The sequence below is a fragment of the Necator americanus genome, chromosome II (genome assembly GCF_031761385.1).
Source record: "Necator americanus strain Aroian chromosome II, whole genome shotgun sequence".
Classification (NCBI taxonomy): domain Eukaryota; kingdom Metazoa; phylum Nematoda; class Chromadorea; order Rhabditida; family Ancylostomatidae; genus Necator; species Necator americanus.
In genome coordinates, this window is record NC_087372.1 from 19,370,715 (window position 1) to 19,386,460 (window position 15,746).

Consider the following 15,746-nt stretch of genomic DNA (forward strand, 5'->3'; position numbering starts at 1 on the left):
GAATGTATACTTCCAAATTTGCAAACTATCATGCTAAATAATAACGGGCTTATTTTGTCACGTGTATGCGTCTGTGTATGTGTGTCTCAGTCAAGAAATTCCAAAAAAAGAGGGAGATGGACACCATGGCGTCGGTTAGGTGCGCTGGAGCACCAACAGAGTAAAATTAGGTGAGACGGGTCCTACGGCATCGAGTTCGTGCCCCGAAGCGTATGTAAAATAAAATGTAAATAAGAGTTCGTGCCCCGAAGCGTCGTGTAAAATGGGATGGCACGCGTACCACGGGGTCGGAATGGTGCGCCGGTGTCAGGAAGCTACAGAGCGGGGAGAAACGGGTCCCACTGCGCCGAATTGGTGCGCGGGAGCCCCAACACGGTAGAATGGGTATCCATGGTTCCTTCACATGTCTCACATGTCTATTTCCCAGCATGTCTCCGTGATGCTGCTAACATCCTTTCTTCAAAAAGAGGAAACACATGCACGAACGGCTGCTTAAATACAATACATAGTAGCCAACAGTTTACGCGATCTGACGTAGAACGTTATTTTTGTCACTACGATAGCGATATTCACGTCATTTCATGTTAGCATTCTTTGCATTCTTCATTCATTCTTTGTTAATAGTTGAGAACGGAGGAAACTCATACTTTGAATAATTTCCATATAATAGTTTCCAAATTGTGGAGATGTGAGAGAAACATAGATGTAAATTCAAGTCTGATTGTTCTCCAAATATAGAACTGACGCGTTCAGGGAAAAACAGTAGAATCTTTCATGCCTAAATTTTAAATTTTTTGCCTAAATTTTTTTTTTAATTTTTTTTTGTAAATAATTGAACAAAGCGTTGATAAGAAACTTCTAATTTTACAAAAAAAAATGTCGCTACCGTTATTTCTTATTGATCGTGAAGGCGAGCGAAGCGAACACCAAAAAGAAAAAGCTTGAAGTCCGGCTTCAGCCGTTCAGGCTGATATATTCATAATGGAGTGCGCATCAGGAGGTATCCGATGTAATAGTGTGTAGTCGACAAACACAGGACAAGACTAGTTAAGTTATGGTTAGCCAGGAATTTTATTTCGCTTTAGAATTACTAGCGATCTAGGAACTTCAAAATGCAATGAAATGAGCAACCAGTGGACAGCTTGAAGGCCAACTTTTATTTAAAGGACAGAAAAGAAATATATCATACACATCACCTTGATCACCTTGACTCCCGTTGATCTTCGAACTGGTCGAGCGGACGCCAGTAATTCTTCCATTTGTCCCGATCGCGTGCCAGAGTAGCCCAGTGGTTCCTCCTTTCGCGTGGGACACGAAGAGCATCATATTTTTCTTTCAAGGACTTCGTGAAGAAATCTGACCATCGGGTCGGCGGTCTTCCTGTAGTGCGCTTAATATCGCGGGGAACCCAGTCGCTCACGGCTCTGGTCCAACGGTTGTCATCAAAGCGCATCACGTGTCCGGCCCACCTTATTTTACTTTCCTTGGCAAACGCGGCGGCGTCTCTAATCTTCGATCGCTGACGTAGGAGGGAACTTCGAATCCCGTCCCTCACTTGCGTGAAACGGGATACTCCTAGCATCACTCTCTCAATTGCGCGTTCAATGACGCTCACTGCGTTTTCTTCCTGCTTGCGAAATGCCCAGGTTTCCGAAGCATAGGTCAAAGCAGGAAGTACGGTGGTGTTGAAGAGGTGAGCACGGAGCCGGGTGTTCCTGGTCTTCTTTACTACATCCTCGATGCTCTTGTACGCTCCCCAAGCCGCTCGTCTCCTCCTGCCCAGCTCGGGGGTCAGGTCGTTCATCATGTTCAGTTCCCGACCCAGATAAACGTAGCTGGTGCATTCGGATATGTTCGTTCCGTTGAGCGTGAATGGGGCATCCGAGACCCATCCGTTCCGCATGAACATCGTCTTTTGTAGATTCAGCTGAAGACCGATGCATCCACATGTTTCGTCGAATTCGGTCAGCATTCGTTCCGCTTGGCTGATGCTAGGTGTTACCAGTACGATGTCATCAGCAAAGCGCAAAAGGTGTAGCTGCCGACCATCAACCTTCACTCCCATGTCGTCCCATTCCAACTTTCGCATTGCGTTCTCGAGGGTGGCTGTGAATATTTTGGGTGAAATTGTATCACCCTGTCGGACCCCCCTCTTCACGTCAATGATGATGTTCTTGTAGAATGGCGAAATTCCGGTCGTGAAGTTACTGTACAACTCTCGAAGTACCTTAATATACTGAGTAGGGACGCCTTGGTTGTCCAAGGCTTCCACGACCGCTTCCGTCTCAACCGAGTCAAAAGCCTTCTTTAAGTCGATGAAGGTGAGACAGAGCGGCATCTTGTACTCTCGTGATACCTCGATGAGTTTCGAAACAGTGTGAATGTGGTCAATCGTGCTGAATCCTTTTCGAAACCCTGCTTGCTCGCATGGCTGTCCTTCATCCAAGACTTTTTCAATCCTATTAAGGATTACTCTTGTAAAGAGCTTGTAGATGACGGACAGTAGGCAGATTGGGCGATAGTTGCCGATGTCATGTGGATCTCCCTTTTTATACAACAACACGGTCTTACTGGTCTTCCACTGTTTAGGAACCTTGCATTCCGACAGATAACGTGTAAAGAGCCTCGCCAGGGTGTTGATGAGTACTGGCGGAAGGCTCTTCAGGTGTTCCGGTCTTATTCTGTCGGGACCGGGTGCCGTACGATTCCTTACCGACATGATAGCATGTCGTATTTCGGACGGGAGAACCTCTGGAATGACTTGTCCATCTTCCCTCAGATGGTGAGGAGGCAAGTGGACATGGCTGTCGAAGAGATCAGAGTAGAAGTCGTAGATGATTTTCTCCATCCCCCTTCTCGATGCAATGGCTGTTCCCTTTGGGTTCCGGAGAGCAGTCATCCTCGTCTTGCGACTGGCGGAGTCTCGACGGGCATAGCGGATGCTTTTCCCCGCCTCTGCAGCTTCAGCCAGCACTTCTGCTCTTCTCTCTTTAAGGTCTTCCTTTATCGCCTCTCGGCAAAGCCTTGCGAGCTCGGACGTGAGTTCTTGGTTCCCTGCGGCTCGTGCTGCTCCAAGCTGGCGTATCAGCTCAAGAGTTTCAAGAGACAGGCGCCTCCTGGTGGTTTTAAAACTCTCAGCCTTCTTCGCGCAGTCGTGAAGGTGTTCGACAAGCCGGTCATATTCCTCGTCGATGTTGTCCATTGCAGAATCTTCCCAAAAGCCGGCCAGCGTAGCGAAGAGATCCCAGTTGATGGTAGTCCTGGGATTTCTCTCTCTGAACTTGGCGGCTTTCTCTGCTCTCCTTGTGAAGGAAAATCTTCCTCGGAGGAGGCGATGGTCCGATCCCGTATAGAACTTTGGTACAACACCGACGTCCGTCAGGCAGAACCTTTTATTGACGATGATGTGGTCTATTTCATTACGGTACCCTCCACCGGGTGACTCCCACGTCCAGCGTAAAGAAGAGGGCTTCTGAAATTGCGAGTTCCCATGGATGGTCTTAGTCGTCATGATGAACTCGGCGAGCCTCTCTCCCTGGTCATTCCATTGTAGGCCGTGGGTCCCGATGTGAAGTTCCTCCGGCGTTCTTCTTGGGCCAACCTTAGCGTTGAAATCGCCAACTATGACCTTGTAGAAGGCATGATCTTCTTGGTAGAACTTCTCCAGGTCCATATAGAAAGCTTCGAATTCTTCTTCTTCGTAGCTTGATGTTGAGCGTAAACGACGAAGATAGTCAAAGCTGGTATTGGGCCACATCTTCTCATCCGCAGACGTCCGATTCGGGTCGTAAGTTATTCAAAAGAGTCGATGTTCTTTGCCATACTCGTGTTGACGAGGACGCCAACTCCACCAACACCTCTACTGTCGCATGTTCCTAAGAACAGTTCTTCTCCACTTTCATATACGGCGTTGAGAGGGTGACGTCGTCTCGTCTCGGTCAGTCCGATGACGTCGTACTTGATCTTCTTGGCTTGCATCATCAGATCTTCGATGGCCGCTTCCGATGCAAGCGTACGTGCGTTATAAGTACAGATCGCCATCCTAGTCCTTTTACGTTTTGGTAGCCTACATGACTCCTGCAACCCCGTCCTACCTGGCGCTACCGTACCAGGCTTTCCTCCGGAATCAGGAGACTCTTTTCTATTACTGTGTTTTGCTTAAAAATTTTAAAACCCATGGGCAGGTTGCAAGCCTCTAGTCCCATGAGTTTCTGGGAGAACTTTCGTTCTCCCGGTGTGGACATCTGGAGCTTATTTGTTGGAGGCGACTCCAAACCGCCTCCCTTGCACCTCCCAGTCACTTGATTGCAGGCTTTTGGCCGGACCGACGTGCGGGATACAAGGATGTCATGAGTCAGTCCTGGCTCAGCAGAAACAGGGAGTCCATCCCCTGAATCCACCTGCGTCTCTGGGGAAGCGCAAGGTCGCTTTTGGTCCGCGATTAGCCCCCTATCCGCCACCCGGGGACGCGCCACGTAGCCTCGCGACTAACCGGCTGTGATCCCTCTAGTGAGGGAGATCCGTGGATCATACACATACACTACAAAATATATCTTTGTATAGTCTTCTCCGTAACAAAGCGGGACATTCCACTGGAGTACTGGTTGATGGTGATTGTGGCGACATAACTACCAGTTTCCAATTCTTCTTTGAAATCCACAATTGCGTCGTTAATCTTTCACCGGCGGATTCGATCCCTCCTTCGCAAATGTTTTGAAGCATTTATATGAGCAAACTTTGAAATGTGTCAATTAGTTTGTGTTACCTTGTCTTGTTTTATCATGTCGCCTGCACCGAATTAGCTCGGGTACTTCGTGAGCTCCTCTCTCCCTCGTAGTGTGGACGTTATCATGAACTCATGAACATTTTGGAAGTCCACTTATCTTACAGTATATTTGAAGGGTTTAATATTTTCAGACTTTGGCGTAAGTGGCACATTTCAATATGACTAAGAGACTTACTTTCTCACCTAGGAAAGATTTAGTTGGGCACATCATCGGAGAAGTGTTTATTTTCGACAACATCCCAATTTCAAAACTTACTAAGCAGAAAATACGTAGCTTTCTCAAGATGAAATAAACCAGTTTGCATTTCCGGAACATTACCATGTGTAGCTGTAGCGGACACTGTTGTTGGCGATGAAATCATTCATCCGACCAAATCAAATTCAATTGAATTTGTGCAGTTCAAAATTTCTCCTCCAGGTTCCGGTTACACATAAAGAAAGTACTTATCAAGGCATTTTACTATACAGCCAAGTTTTGTCTCAAAGGAATCCCTTCATTCCGTCCCCATCAACCCTTCATTTCCAATTCTATTGCTATATAATTTGTTTAAGCCTTTTACTGGCAAGCACAACATTTCTCAATTCGTTACTTGTGAACAAAAATATTTCCTAGTAAAATTATGAGTTCGACGTACGCAAATAACTTTTTCTTTTGTAATGTTTTTTCAAACTTTTGAAGCACTTCATTCTGATTCTCATGTTTAACTTTACCTTCGATATGTCGTTACTCTCTATTCGTTCTCAAATATAACGTGGCAAGAAAACAGAGGAATCGAGCCGTGGCGTAAGATGCTTGACGGAATGTTCCGAAGCCGCAATAAATGCCTGCGTCATGCGTGCCCAAAATCCAGAGAAGAACTTCGCAAATTCAGCTGACTTTCACATCATTACACAGGTAATTTTCTCGAGAGCAAAACTATCTACTTTAAATATGGAAACTCTGAAACCTTCTATCGTCATCTTGAAATGTGCCACTTCCGTCAAGTTCTTAAGATCTTAAAACTCTCAAATATGGAGTACCAAAATGTCTGAGATAACGTCTACTTTACAAATGCTTAGCTATAACTTCACTTTTCTCGGTTTTTATTTGTTCCAAGCGTCCTATGTCTTCAAGGCGCCATTATTTGGTCTCGTCCACTAATTTGTAGCTGCTAGTGATTTGAACAAAAAAGGTGGTTTCACAGGTGCTTTTCGAGGCTCGAAATAGATAGATAGATCTCGTTATAATGAGTGGACTGATGTCCACATATAACAATATAGAGTAAAATGAATCAAGTTATGAAGAGAAAACAAAAAAAAAAAAACGAATTTGCGGTTTTTCGTTCTCTGGCAACGAACTACTATGATGACTATAGTTAACGGACACAGTGTCTCGGAGATATTCGGAAAGGTTATGCGGATGTTTAAGAACTTCAGCTTGGGGTTCAAAATGGTTCGTGGAGAAGAATTATAGGCAGAAATGACCTTGAAAATCAACAGATTAGTGATGTAGCGCAGTTCACAGAGCATTCTTTTTGATTCGCTTTCACAGATGCAACTTTGATGTTCGTCAAAGTTGTTACTGTTTGTTACTCAACGGCAGAAGACAAAGTTCTTCGGTAAGAGAAATATTTTACAACATTGTGATAACTTTGTCCACTTCAATTCGCGTAAAGGGGTTTACTAGACTGCCAATACCTCATAATTGGAAACAAAGTGATTTCAACGATAGAAGAAAAGAAAGAACAGTTTTTAGCGGTAAGAACAGAAAATTCGGCTTTGGCATGCGTCTATGAATGTTTCAGGGAGCAGTGTTCATCGTTCGTAGTCCTTCATGTTCTGCCGTAATTTCAATCTTGGAAGAGTGAAACGAGAAGAAAGTAGAGGTGACAAACACGGTAAATCACGTTCCCTAGTAGATCGCACATATACTGTTGACGAACGGCGACGTAGGCGATACGACCACCGTTAGACAGGTTTCGATGTCCACAAAACAACACTACGGACGTTTCACCTGCTAACTTTATTGTGAGAACACTGCAACAACAACCAGAGTCAGCTGTCCTCAGTAATAAAGTCAATCAGTCAATAACTTAGCAAAACCATATTACGATTTTACAGATGCTCTACGTAACTGTGCTCAAATTACAAAACTTGTTATAGTCTGGTCAAGACGTCCTAGAGCATAGTGCAATTGTGTAGCGTCTGTGTTCGGAACGGTGCGGTGGAGCTAGCGATTGGGACGAAGGTTGAACCATCGCTAGCTTCACTCGTACCGAAGCGAAGATTGGAGCTAGTGAGGGACCGCTCTTGATTCCAAGAGCTGGCTCCACCGTGCCGCCTTGAACGCAGTCAGTTACATGAATGCACTGAACTTCAGATCGTTTTTACTATGCTAGAGAACAAAATGTACACAGAAAAGCAGAGAAATGTTTGTTTGTGGCGTTGCAGTTGGTTTTCTGCCTTAATTACCAGCGGCATTGTGTGAGCGTGCAGATTTCTTGCGTAATTCGTCTTTCTGCTTTAAAGGGAAGTAAGGTGTTCATAAATCTTAAAGAAGCTTAAATTCACTGTTGCACTTTTATGAGATAAATGTCTCGCAAATCTAATACGGAAAGAGTTTTGGTGATTTCTTTCAAGCAGTTACTGTACTGCTTTATTTTACATTCTTGAATGTTTCTGTGTATACCTTTGTTGGAAGTTTTGAAGATGCTTAGAATAGAAGATGAACATGTTCAAAAGTAAAGGGAGCACTAAGAAGCGAAGCGAAAATAATCTACAGATTATTTCTGGAATCTAATCTCCACCTTCTAGATTCTTCAAGTTTCTTCTGATCTGTTCGAATCGATTGTCAAATCTTAGACAGTGGTCGCATTTTTGTGAACAAAGACTTTGCATAATATGTTCTCAGGCAGATAGTACATATTTCACACGTCAATAAACAAATTCAGTGGTCTTTTATTTACAACTATCAAAGGCAACCTTTCATGAGGTTTATGGTGCTGGGGTTTCTCTGTGAATAGATAAGGCGTGGCTGTAGTTCATAAGCAAAGCTCCAATCGCAATCTATTTTTTCCGTCCAGAAAAAAGGCGTGAGAACAGTCATTATTACACACGTGTCCCCAACGATGCAAAGTGTTACGCGATAGAACACAATCCGAAATCCAATTAATATAACTCAAATAATAAGCGGCGGCTGCCTCTCGTTGGGAACTCGAGACTGTTTCACAAGCTTTTCCTGGACCGCGAAGGGGAATTGATCACGTTCATATTCGTGAACTACACCTTCTGCCCCTATCTTGATGGCACTTACATATCCGAACATCGTCATTCCCAATTTCATTTCCGTTACCTTGGTTAGTCCTTACCAACTGCTAGTAAATTACTTACACCTGGGTTAAACCCCTTTGCAAAATTACATGAAGCGAAAACATCAGGAGATCTCAGACAGTTGTTGTGCAGTAGCAACTTGAAAGCGGTGAACCAGTGGCACAGTTTTTCTTTTCGAGTAAGTAAATGTGTGATGGTAGGGGGAAAGGAATGTCTGGGTAAATAAGAAAAAGAACTGAAAAATTCTCTGAAGAGGTTAGTACAGAACGAATTAAAAACCATTCGTAAATTATTTCGTCTTTCAAACGAACAATTCAAGAATTTCATTGAAAAGGAAACAGTTTTGGGTGAAGCATTTGATAAAGTTTATGTTTCCTGGATAATGATATGTGCTTATAAAATAAAAATCTCTCTGGGGTGATAGCAGGTTTCTGATGTGACCACAGGTTAAACTGCAGCTATAATCGGCGGTTTGATAGCACACAATTATGACACCGTCTTAGCAAGTCTGTTTTTAAACTCGAACTGAATTTAAAAAATTCAACTAGTTTGTTACACTTGCAGGCTTACTTCTCGGCTCTCGTACTCAACCATTACTGTGAGATGTTGTGCTGACGACACTGACATCGCGCTTAAAAGACGAGAGCGCAAACATTTGAATTGAGACAGCTAGGTGTGCAAAGTCGACCAGATCCCAGCTACTGAGAAGTTTTCCGTGAGACATTTTGCTTTATTGTTCGTGTATGCTTGTACTGTTCTTCAGCTCACTCATCAATCTCAAAGTGTAAGCTGATTTGATTTGGTTTCAACAAGATTCTCACGCGATTTCTCACAAATTTCATTCCTTGAACACTATTGGCTATACCTATTTGGATCCTAATAATCAGAGCAGGCTAACAGTCATCCTCTCTTAGAATTTGGCTCTACGACAAAATTACTACCACTAGTGATTTGTGAACATTTGTACAACGAATTATTCGAATTAATAGTACCTGAAGGGTTCAAAAAATATCTTTCTCTATATACTAGATATGTAAGTACAGTCGTTCTAGAAAACGTCGGCTTATGATGCAATACGACATAAACAATTGCGTGTAAAGAGGAACGGTTTATAAACGTGTTCTGTTCGTGACTAGATTTATTGTTTTTAGTGATGAAACACGTCTTTCTCGTCTACAGGCGTGTTCAAAACAATTAAAAAAACAGTTTTCAATCAGTAGTAATCAACAACAGTTACGCAATAGAACGATCAAATCAGGGATAACGACGACTTCAGTAGTGTGTGGTCACGGTAGGAAGAAGCCTACAATTTTAGCTTTTACTGAACGATTGTGTAGAATAAATCTCCACAATACAGAAGATCCTCAGAGCGGTTCAGTTTTTCTGCAACAGCTTTAAAAAATTGAAAAGTCAAAGAAAATTAAGACAGGGTGGCATATCACAGACAATTTATGACGTTTCTAATGTACAGATAAGTATATTGTTATCAAGGAAAAGCTTCTCAGCTTCCTCTACTAATTCTATATTTTTGAGAACAGTGTGGGATTATTACCGGTAGGAAAGTTGTGATTTTTCGCTACAAATATCTAGAACCTTATTTTGATAGATTCTCCTTTCTATTTTTTATAATTATTTGATAAGCATAGAATAGCTTGTATCTCAAAAATAAGTGCTCAGGTATTAGAAGTAATAAAGACGCTCTGTCGTCGAAATCGTGAGTAGTGGAAGTGCTATGTTATACGTAATTGTTTATTGTTTATGATTAGAAAATTAACCTTTCCTACGTGAGATAAACTGGGAGTAATGAAACCTGGCCAGAAATTAATTGTGACCGATGCATGTCCGCTGATTGTTTAACATCCACCGAGGCCACGTAAAATCATTCAGTGTTACTGTGAAGGGTGTTAACCGATTCACTTCTTGCAGATGCGCCGTGTGAGCCCATTCTGGGATGTGCGCTAATGCACGAGGAATTCGAAAAATATCAGGCGGGCACAGAACACGGTCGCCCGGGTTATCTCCATCAAAGGCATCATCCCACGAATCTGAGGTGGTACGGATTTCAGGTGGAGTATTCGCATACGGGATAGTAGATTCTGGAGAGAGAGGTGATCGCGTCCATTTCTTCCTGATTGCCTTAAAAAACGACCCGGAAGATACGGCTTTGGGCGTTCCGGCGCGCAATTTTCTACAAGAAGTTCCATTGGAGCGCGCCAGCCTTGTGCACGCGCCGCATCTTTCGGGCCGTTTTTTAAGGCAATTAGGGGAAAAGGACGGAATCACCCACCTCTCCATAATATACTATCCCGTATACGAATACTCCACCTGAAATCCGTACCACCTCAGATTCGTGGGGTGATGCCTTTAAGGCTGGACCCTTTTTGTCCTACCAGATCTTTTTTTTTTTAGTGCGTGTTGCACGAAGTGAAGGAATTCCAAGGATTGACATCAGCTGCGCCTTCACGGATTTAAACTCCGCTCTTGGCAATGCACCGCTGCAACAAAGACCACTGCCAAAGTTGCTAGAAGAGTGATTTTCGAAAACACAAGTGCTGCGAAATTCACAGTCGGTTAAGAAATCCACAAGATTTGCCTACAAGATCACATTCGCTATGAACAAATGAATACTTTTTTTCTGAAAACAGCATATGAAAATAGAAAGCCACTTCGATCTCGAGAGCAACTGCAAGTTTAGTTTGCACTTGAAGAGTAGAGCTTGTCGTATCATCTGAGGCAGGCGTTTAGACTCACACGTAAACTGTGGCTACAAGGATGTTTCCTGCCTTCAGTCCTTCTTTCGAGAACATTCGTAGCGAATTTGACTACCTATTGTCTGAGAATTGAAATCATAGAAGAAGAAAAGAAAATCCGAAATGTGACACAAGGAAAGGTAAGATGGCCTACATGGATGCCTGCTCTGCAGAACTTCATTTAAATACGCGACAAGCCTCGTTTATAAAAATTCGTTTCTAAGTCGCGTTAATAGCAACAAGTAGTAATAATAATTACTGGTTTGCACTATGCATATTGAATAGAGCAGGAGAGAAGAGGTGTGAGCGATGTTTTGCGGCTGGACTTAGAGGTTCTTTTTGATCGACATTAACGTGGATCACAGCACCCAAAAAGTTATCACGACGTTATAACGGTATTCTTCCTTCTAGTCTTCGATCTTATCCTACCACCTCATATAGATATCAATGTTTTCACATGTGCTAGTACGTTGTGGTCGGATTATTTTTGTTTTAAACGGGGAAAGGCTCTTTATACCTTAATCATTCCGAAATGTGAACATAAATCAATTTTCATAATTAATAATTTCATAACTTTATAAATCAGTGATACTTTAAACTTAGTCATTATTCGTCAACTGTGAGAACTTCTCACCATATTGTAGGTTATTTGAAATGCTCCTACTCCGAATCCAGTAATAACGGACAAAGTCACTGGCGTATCAATCCACTTTGGATGCGCCAACACGTTTTACTGTAATTCGTAATCGTTGAGGGTTTGGAACACGTGTTGGCCTATACGATGAGTTGTGGAGCCCAGCCAATGAGCAAGTAAGTGTTTTTATCCTCCCAGTCAAGTCTGGTACCAATTTATCGACACCGGAAGGATGAAAGGCTTGGTTTATTTTAGGCAGTAGGGCAGTTTCGAACCATGTGGATACAACGGTCCTCTAACCGACTGCGCCACATCCGCCCTTCATCGAATGGATCACGAATAAAAAATACTTTAAAGAAATCAGAAACAAAAAAATGGTGGCTAACCGACTGCGCCGCAGCCTCCTATTATTTGCAAAAATTACGACTCAACGATGCGAAAAGACTAAATAGAAAACGAGATGATTATGAGGGTCTTCTCACTACACCATTCGACGAGATCAATTCTGCAGACAAAACTTCCAAAATTTTGTGGAGATGTTTCTTTCGTTGCTCTTTCTTTTTTCAGCCTTTTTTGATGTTTCAAATCTTAACGCTTCTTCACATGAGATTCTGATCGCATGTGGAAAGATGGCTGATTGATGTGTAGGACTACATAGGTGCAAGATTTCATTATACTTAAATAATCTCTTTAAAAAGCAGCACTGAAATAAATACTAAAGATGAATGCTCAAGCTAAACTATTGCTTAACGATTGTGTATTCACTTCTGGCATCCAAGATATGGAGCGTCGTTTCTCCCATCAGTCTGGAGAATATTACGTGTTTGCGCTTCCTTCGAACACCGATGTACTGTCACGCAGCCATGCAATCTTGTGCGTCTTAGTAGGAAGTTTCTCACATGATGTTAAGATTTCACAAAAGTTCTGGTACCATGACACGACAGATCTCCACCCTCTTCTGTACGAGTAGTTCACGCAGTTTATTGGCGAGCTCCGCCTTCGGTTTTGATGCGAAAACAGCCCGGTGACTAATGCGAACACCCTATAAATACCTCTGCAGGCACAGCATCTTCAGACGTCCACAATTCGAACATTGCCGACTTTAGGATGAAGCTACTTCTATTCGCAGCGCTTTGTTGTTGTTGTGGCAGCGTCCCGCTACCCGTTCCTCTGGAGGAGGAATTCAATCTGCCAGGATTCAACGCGAAACAAGAGAACCACGGTAAGATTTCCTACATCTCCTCGTTTCTCCACTGCTATCAAGAAGGAGAGAAATCCAGATTCAAAACGAAGTTTAAGATATACCTATTTACCAAATTGTAGTGTATCGGATAGAGGTTCTGCTTCCTGCACGATCGTTCGGAGGTTATAATCCGCCCTAGAGCTTACCAAGCCTTTACCATCCCCCCAGGGTCGATAAATTGGTACCAGACTTGTCTGGGAGGATAAAAACACTGACTTGACACATCGGCTGGCCCCCGCAAGTCATTGTATAGGCCAATTACACGTTCGTAAATCTCAAACGAATCTGAATTGAAGTGAACGTGGGGGCGCATCCTAACCGGATTGATTAACGCCAGAAACTTTAACTTTATCCTTTATCAACTTGCATGTGTAGCAAATACGCATACAAGTGGAAAGGGCTAATGCTTTTACTTTTACGAACTCTTGGAGTTTTTGCAGTTTTTAGTATGCTTTCGAATTCTGCAGTCAAAAGGCCTCCATAGAAATAGAAATTCCCTCACGTTAAGAATATCAAACAATATCTGACCTGAAGCCGATGCTAAATTCGAACATCAGCTTTTACAAAACTTCATGGACATTCCTTAAAAACTGCTAGTGGAAATAACAACTATGTCGAAGCACCAAAAATCAGTAGCAACTCAATTCAAAAATTGTAACTTGTCTTTTGCTTACATTCGCTTGTGTTCTTCTTCTCCCCTCAATCTATAGAAAAGGTCCTTAATTTGTTTTGTGTTTTTGACCACTTCGCTTCTCCTGAACTACTTATATGTAATGACAGTAGTTGACGCATCCAGTGTTATTCCAAGGATGAGTTCACCACATATTGATGTGGAATGTTAGCGTTCAGCTGTTCAGCGAAAAATAGTATCGAAATCTGGGACACCGTCCATCACTGTCACTAACAGCATTTCAAGGACTTCAAGTTTAAGAAAGAGCGGGACGAACAAAGTCACGGCACAACAACAGGTTTACATTCTAAAAAAACATTGCTGATGCGAAGAAATTCATTGGGGTTGATTTGAAGGAGAGCAACCTGACATTTCTGCGATGCCGAATGTCAAAGAACGAATTTCAGAGGAGAAATTTCTGCGCGTTGATAGCAACAGGGACAAAAAGTTGGATTTCGGCGAATTCCTGCATATGGAATTGGCGTACGTCGATGCGAAAAAGGAGGAATTTGACTCTTTGGATAAAGACAGTACGTTATTACACGAATTCATTTGTAATTTTTCATGAGAGTTTTGACATGACTTCTCAGGAGATCGCTGTACTTTATTTTATTGATTTAAAGAAGATGGTATCGTCACCCAAAAGGAATACGAAGAACACTACCATGGAGTGACGAGTCGAAGCGAAGCGCGACGTTCCGAGTATTTTGCAAAAGTTTTCCAGGTTGGAGCCACATTTCTTATCTTTTGCGTGATCCTGAACTCATCACGTTCTATACCATCAGGATTTCGACGAAGACTTTGACATGTCCCTCAACCAGGATGAAATGGAACGAGTGCTTGCTGAGCGATTTTTGGTAAAACCAAGAGAGAACTTTCCCAAACTTTTCTACGAATTTGACCACGACCATAGTGGGGGTCTAGATCTCACAGGTATGTGTCATTTTCATATTGTATGGAAATGAGGCAAGATTTTTAAAGTTTTGTTTTATACGAAATAGTCTTTTTTTGAAGAAAACAAAAATCGGTCCTCTTGAAATGCTAATATATCATAATATGGTTGAATGTGCCGTAGTTTCGTGACTCATAAAAAAGTAGTACAAATGCTCACCACAAAAGCAAAATCCTGGCAAGGCCGAAACAGGCAGCAGAGAAAAGCTGAAAATGACTTTTGTTTGCAAAGTATATCCCTCATTTGATCGCATGATTGGCGACTTTGCGCTTTGCGTTCCACGGCTTGACACTTCAATTTTTGTACAAATGAGCCACCAGGAAAAAGCTGCTCAGCATTTTTTAGCAAGGATAATTTTCTGACAATTCCATGAATTAAAATTCAACTTTTTTTAGCAATAAAAGATAGGATATGAGGATTGAACTTTTGTCTGTGAAGCTCTATTTTATAATACATCGCAAACCAAATACCTCTTCTTTGCATTAATCTAGCTGCAATCCAGCACGTATTCGTCGAAGACGAAGCGATGCGTCAAAAAGAATGGATGAAAGCAACGAAAAAAGAAGTTGTCTTCCAAAAATACCTATAATTAAACGCTTGTACACCCCATTAGGCATATCTTCGCAGCCTCTTGCTAACTCGTTGCCGTTTTCGTTGTAAAAACCATGAACTCGGTGCACTCATTATTTGTCTTGTGCTGGGGTAACTGCTGTCGTGAGCGGGATGTTAACTGAAAATAAATGCTGGAGAATAATCAAAGTTTTATTTATGAAGAAAATTCGATTATTATTCTCTTGCTGCACAAAGTGTTAGCCTTACCTGCATCATAGATCCAACAGTCCTTTGTAGCTAATTGGAAATTACGTTTATCCTTTTTTCCAGAGTATATGAAATTCGACGCCAGCTTCCCTTTTGACCAGACCGATGCAATCTCCGAGGATTCGACTAAAAACCAGAAGACAACTGGACGGAAAAGTTCTAATCGAGGTCCTGCAGTGGCAAAGGTAGCCCCGATTTCAGCGCACCTGGACAACAAGGATGCCCAAGCCGTCGCAATGGTTGTGGCGCAGGCCTCCCCCACTTTGACAAAGGTGCAGTTAGAAGATTCGTGCCTACTCCGCTGAAATTAGAAGGAATACTTTCATCGCTTTAGAACGCTGTTCCGCGCACGGCGCACGCACCAAACGCAGTTTCTATTCAACAGAAGGTTGCTCTTCCCGCTGTTCTCGGACTCCACCCTGTTGAGCCAGGACCCTCTCGTTCGGCAGAACCTATCAGGAAGATTGCCAAAGCTGCAAAGTCCATCTGATTTCTCTCAGGTTTCTCAGCTCCTCACCTTCCTATGCATATGTCTGTACATATTTACCTTCATGGTTTTTCCTTTCAACAAATAGCCTTTAAG

General features: G+C 42.6%; 3 protein-coding genes across 3 annotated transcripts; 1 reads left to right on the forward strand and 2 right to left on the reverse strand.

Moving 5' to 3' along the window:
• Nucleotides 1-1,201: 1,201 nt before the first annotated feature.
• RB195_018493 (uncharacterized protein) lies at nt 1,202-3,757 on the reverse strand (the record flags this gene model as incomplete). The annotated part of the gene is made up of 1 exon (XM_064185961.1): nt 1,202-3,757. One exon carries the CDS (start codon nt 3,755-3,757, stop codon nt 1,202-1,204), a length of 2,556 nt encoding a protein of 851 aa, XP_064041842.1.
• Nucleotides 3,758-3,792: 35 nt separating this feature from the next.
• On the reverse strand, nt 3,793-4,041 carry RB195_018494 (uncharacterized protein; the record flags this gene model as incomplete). Its single annotated transcript, XM_064185962.1, has 1 exon — nt 3,793-4,041. The coding sequence occupies one exon, from the start codon at nt 4,039-4,041 to the stop codon at nt 3,793-3,795; it is 249 nt and encodes an 82-aa protein (XP_064041843.1).
• An 8,545-nt stretch (nt 4,042-12,586) lies between these two features.
• On the forward strand, nt 12,587-15,653 carry RB195_018495 (uncharacterized protein; the record flags this gene model as incomplete). Its single annotated transcript, XM_064185963.1, has 6 exons — nt 12,587-12,701; nt 13,800-13,922; nt 14,016-14,116; nt 14,178-14,325; nt 15,227-15,435; nt 15,498-15,653. The coding sequence occupies 6 exons, from the start codon at nt 12,587-12,589 to the stop codon at nt 15,651-15,653; spliced, it is 852 nt and encodes a 283-aa protein (XP_064041844.1).
• Nucleotides 15,654-15,746: the final 93 nt, after the last annotated feature.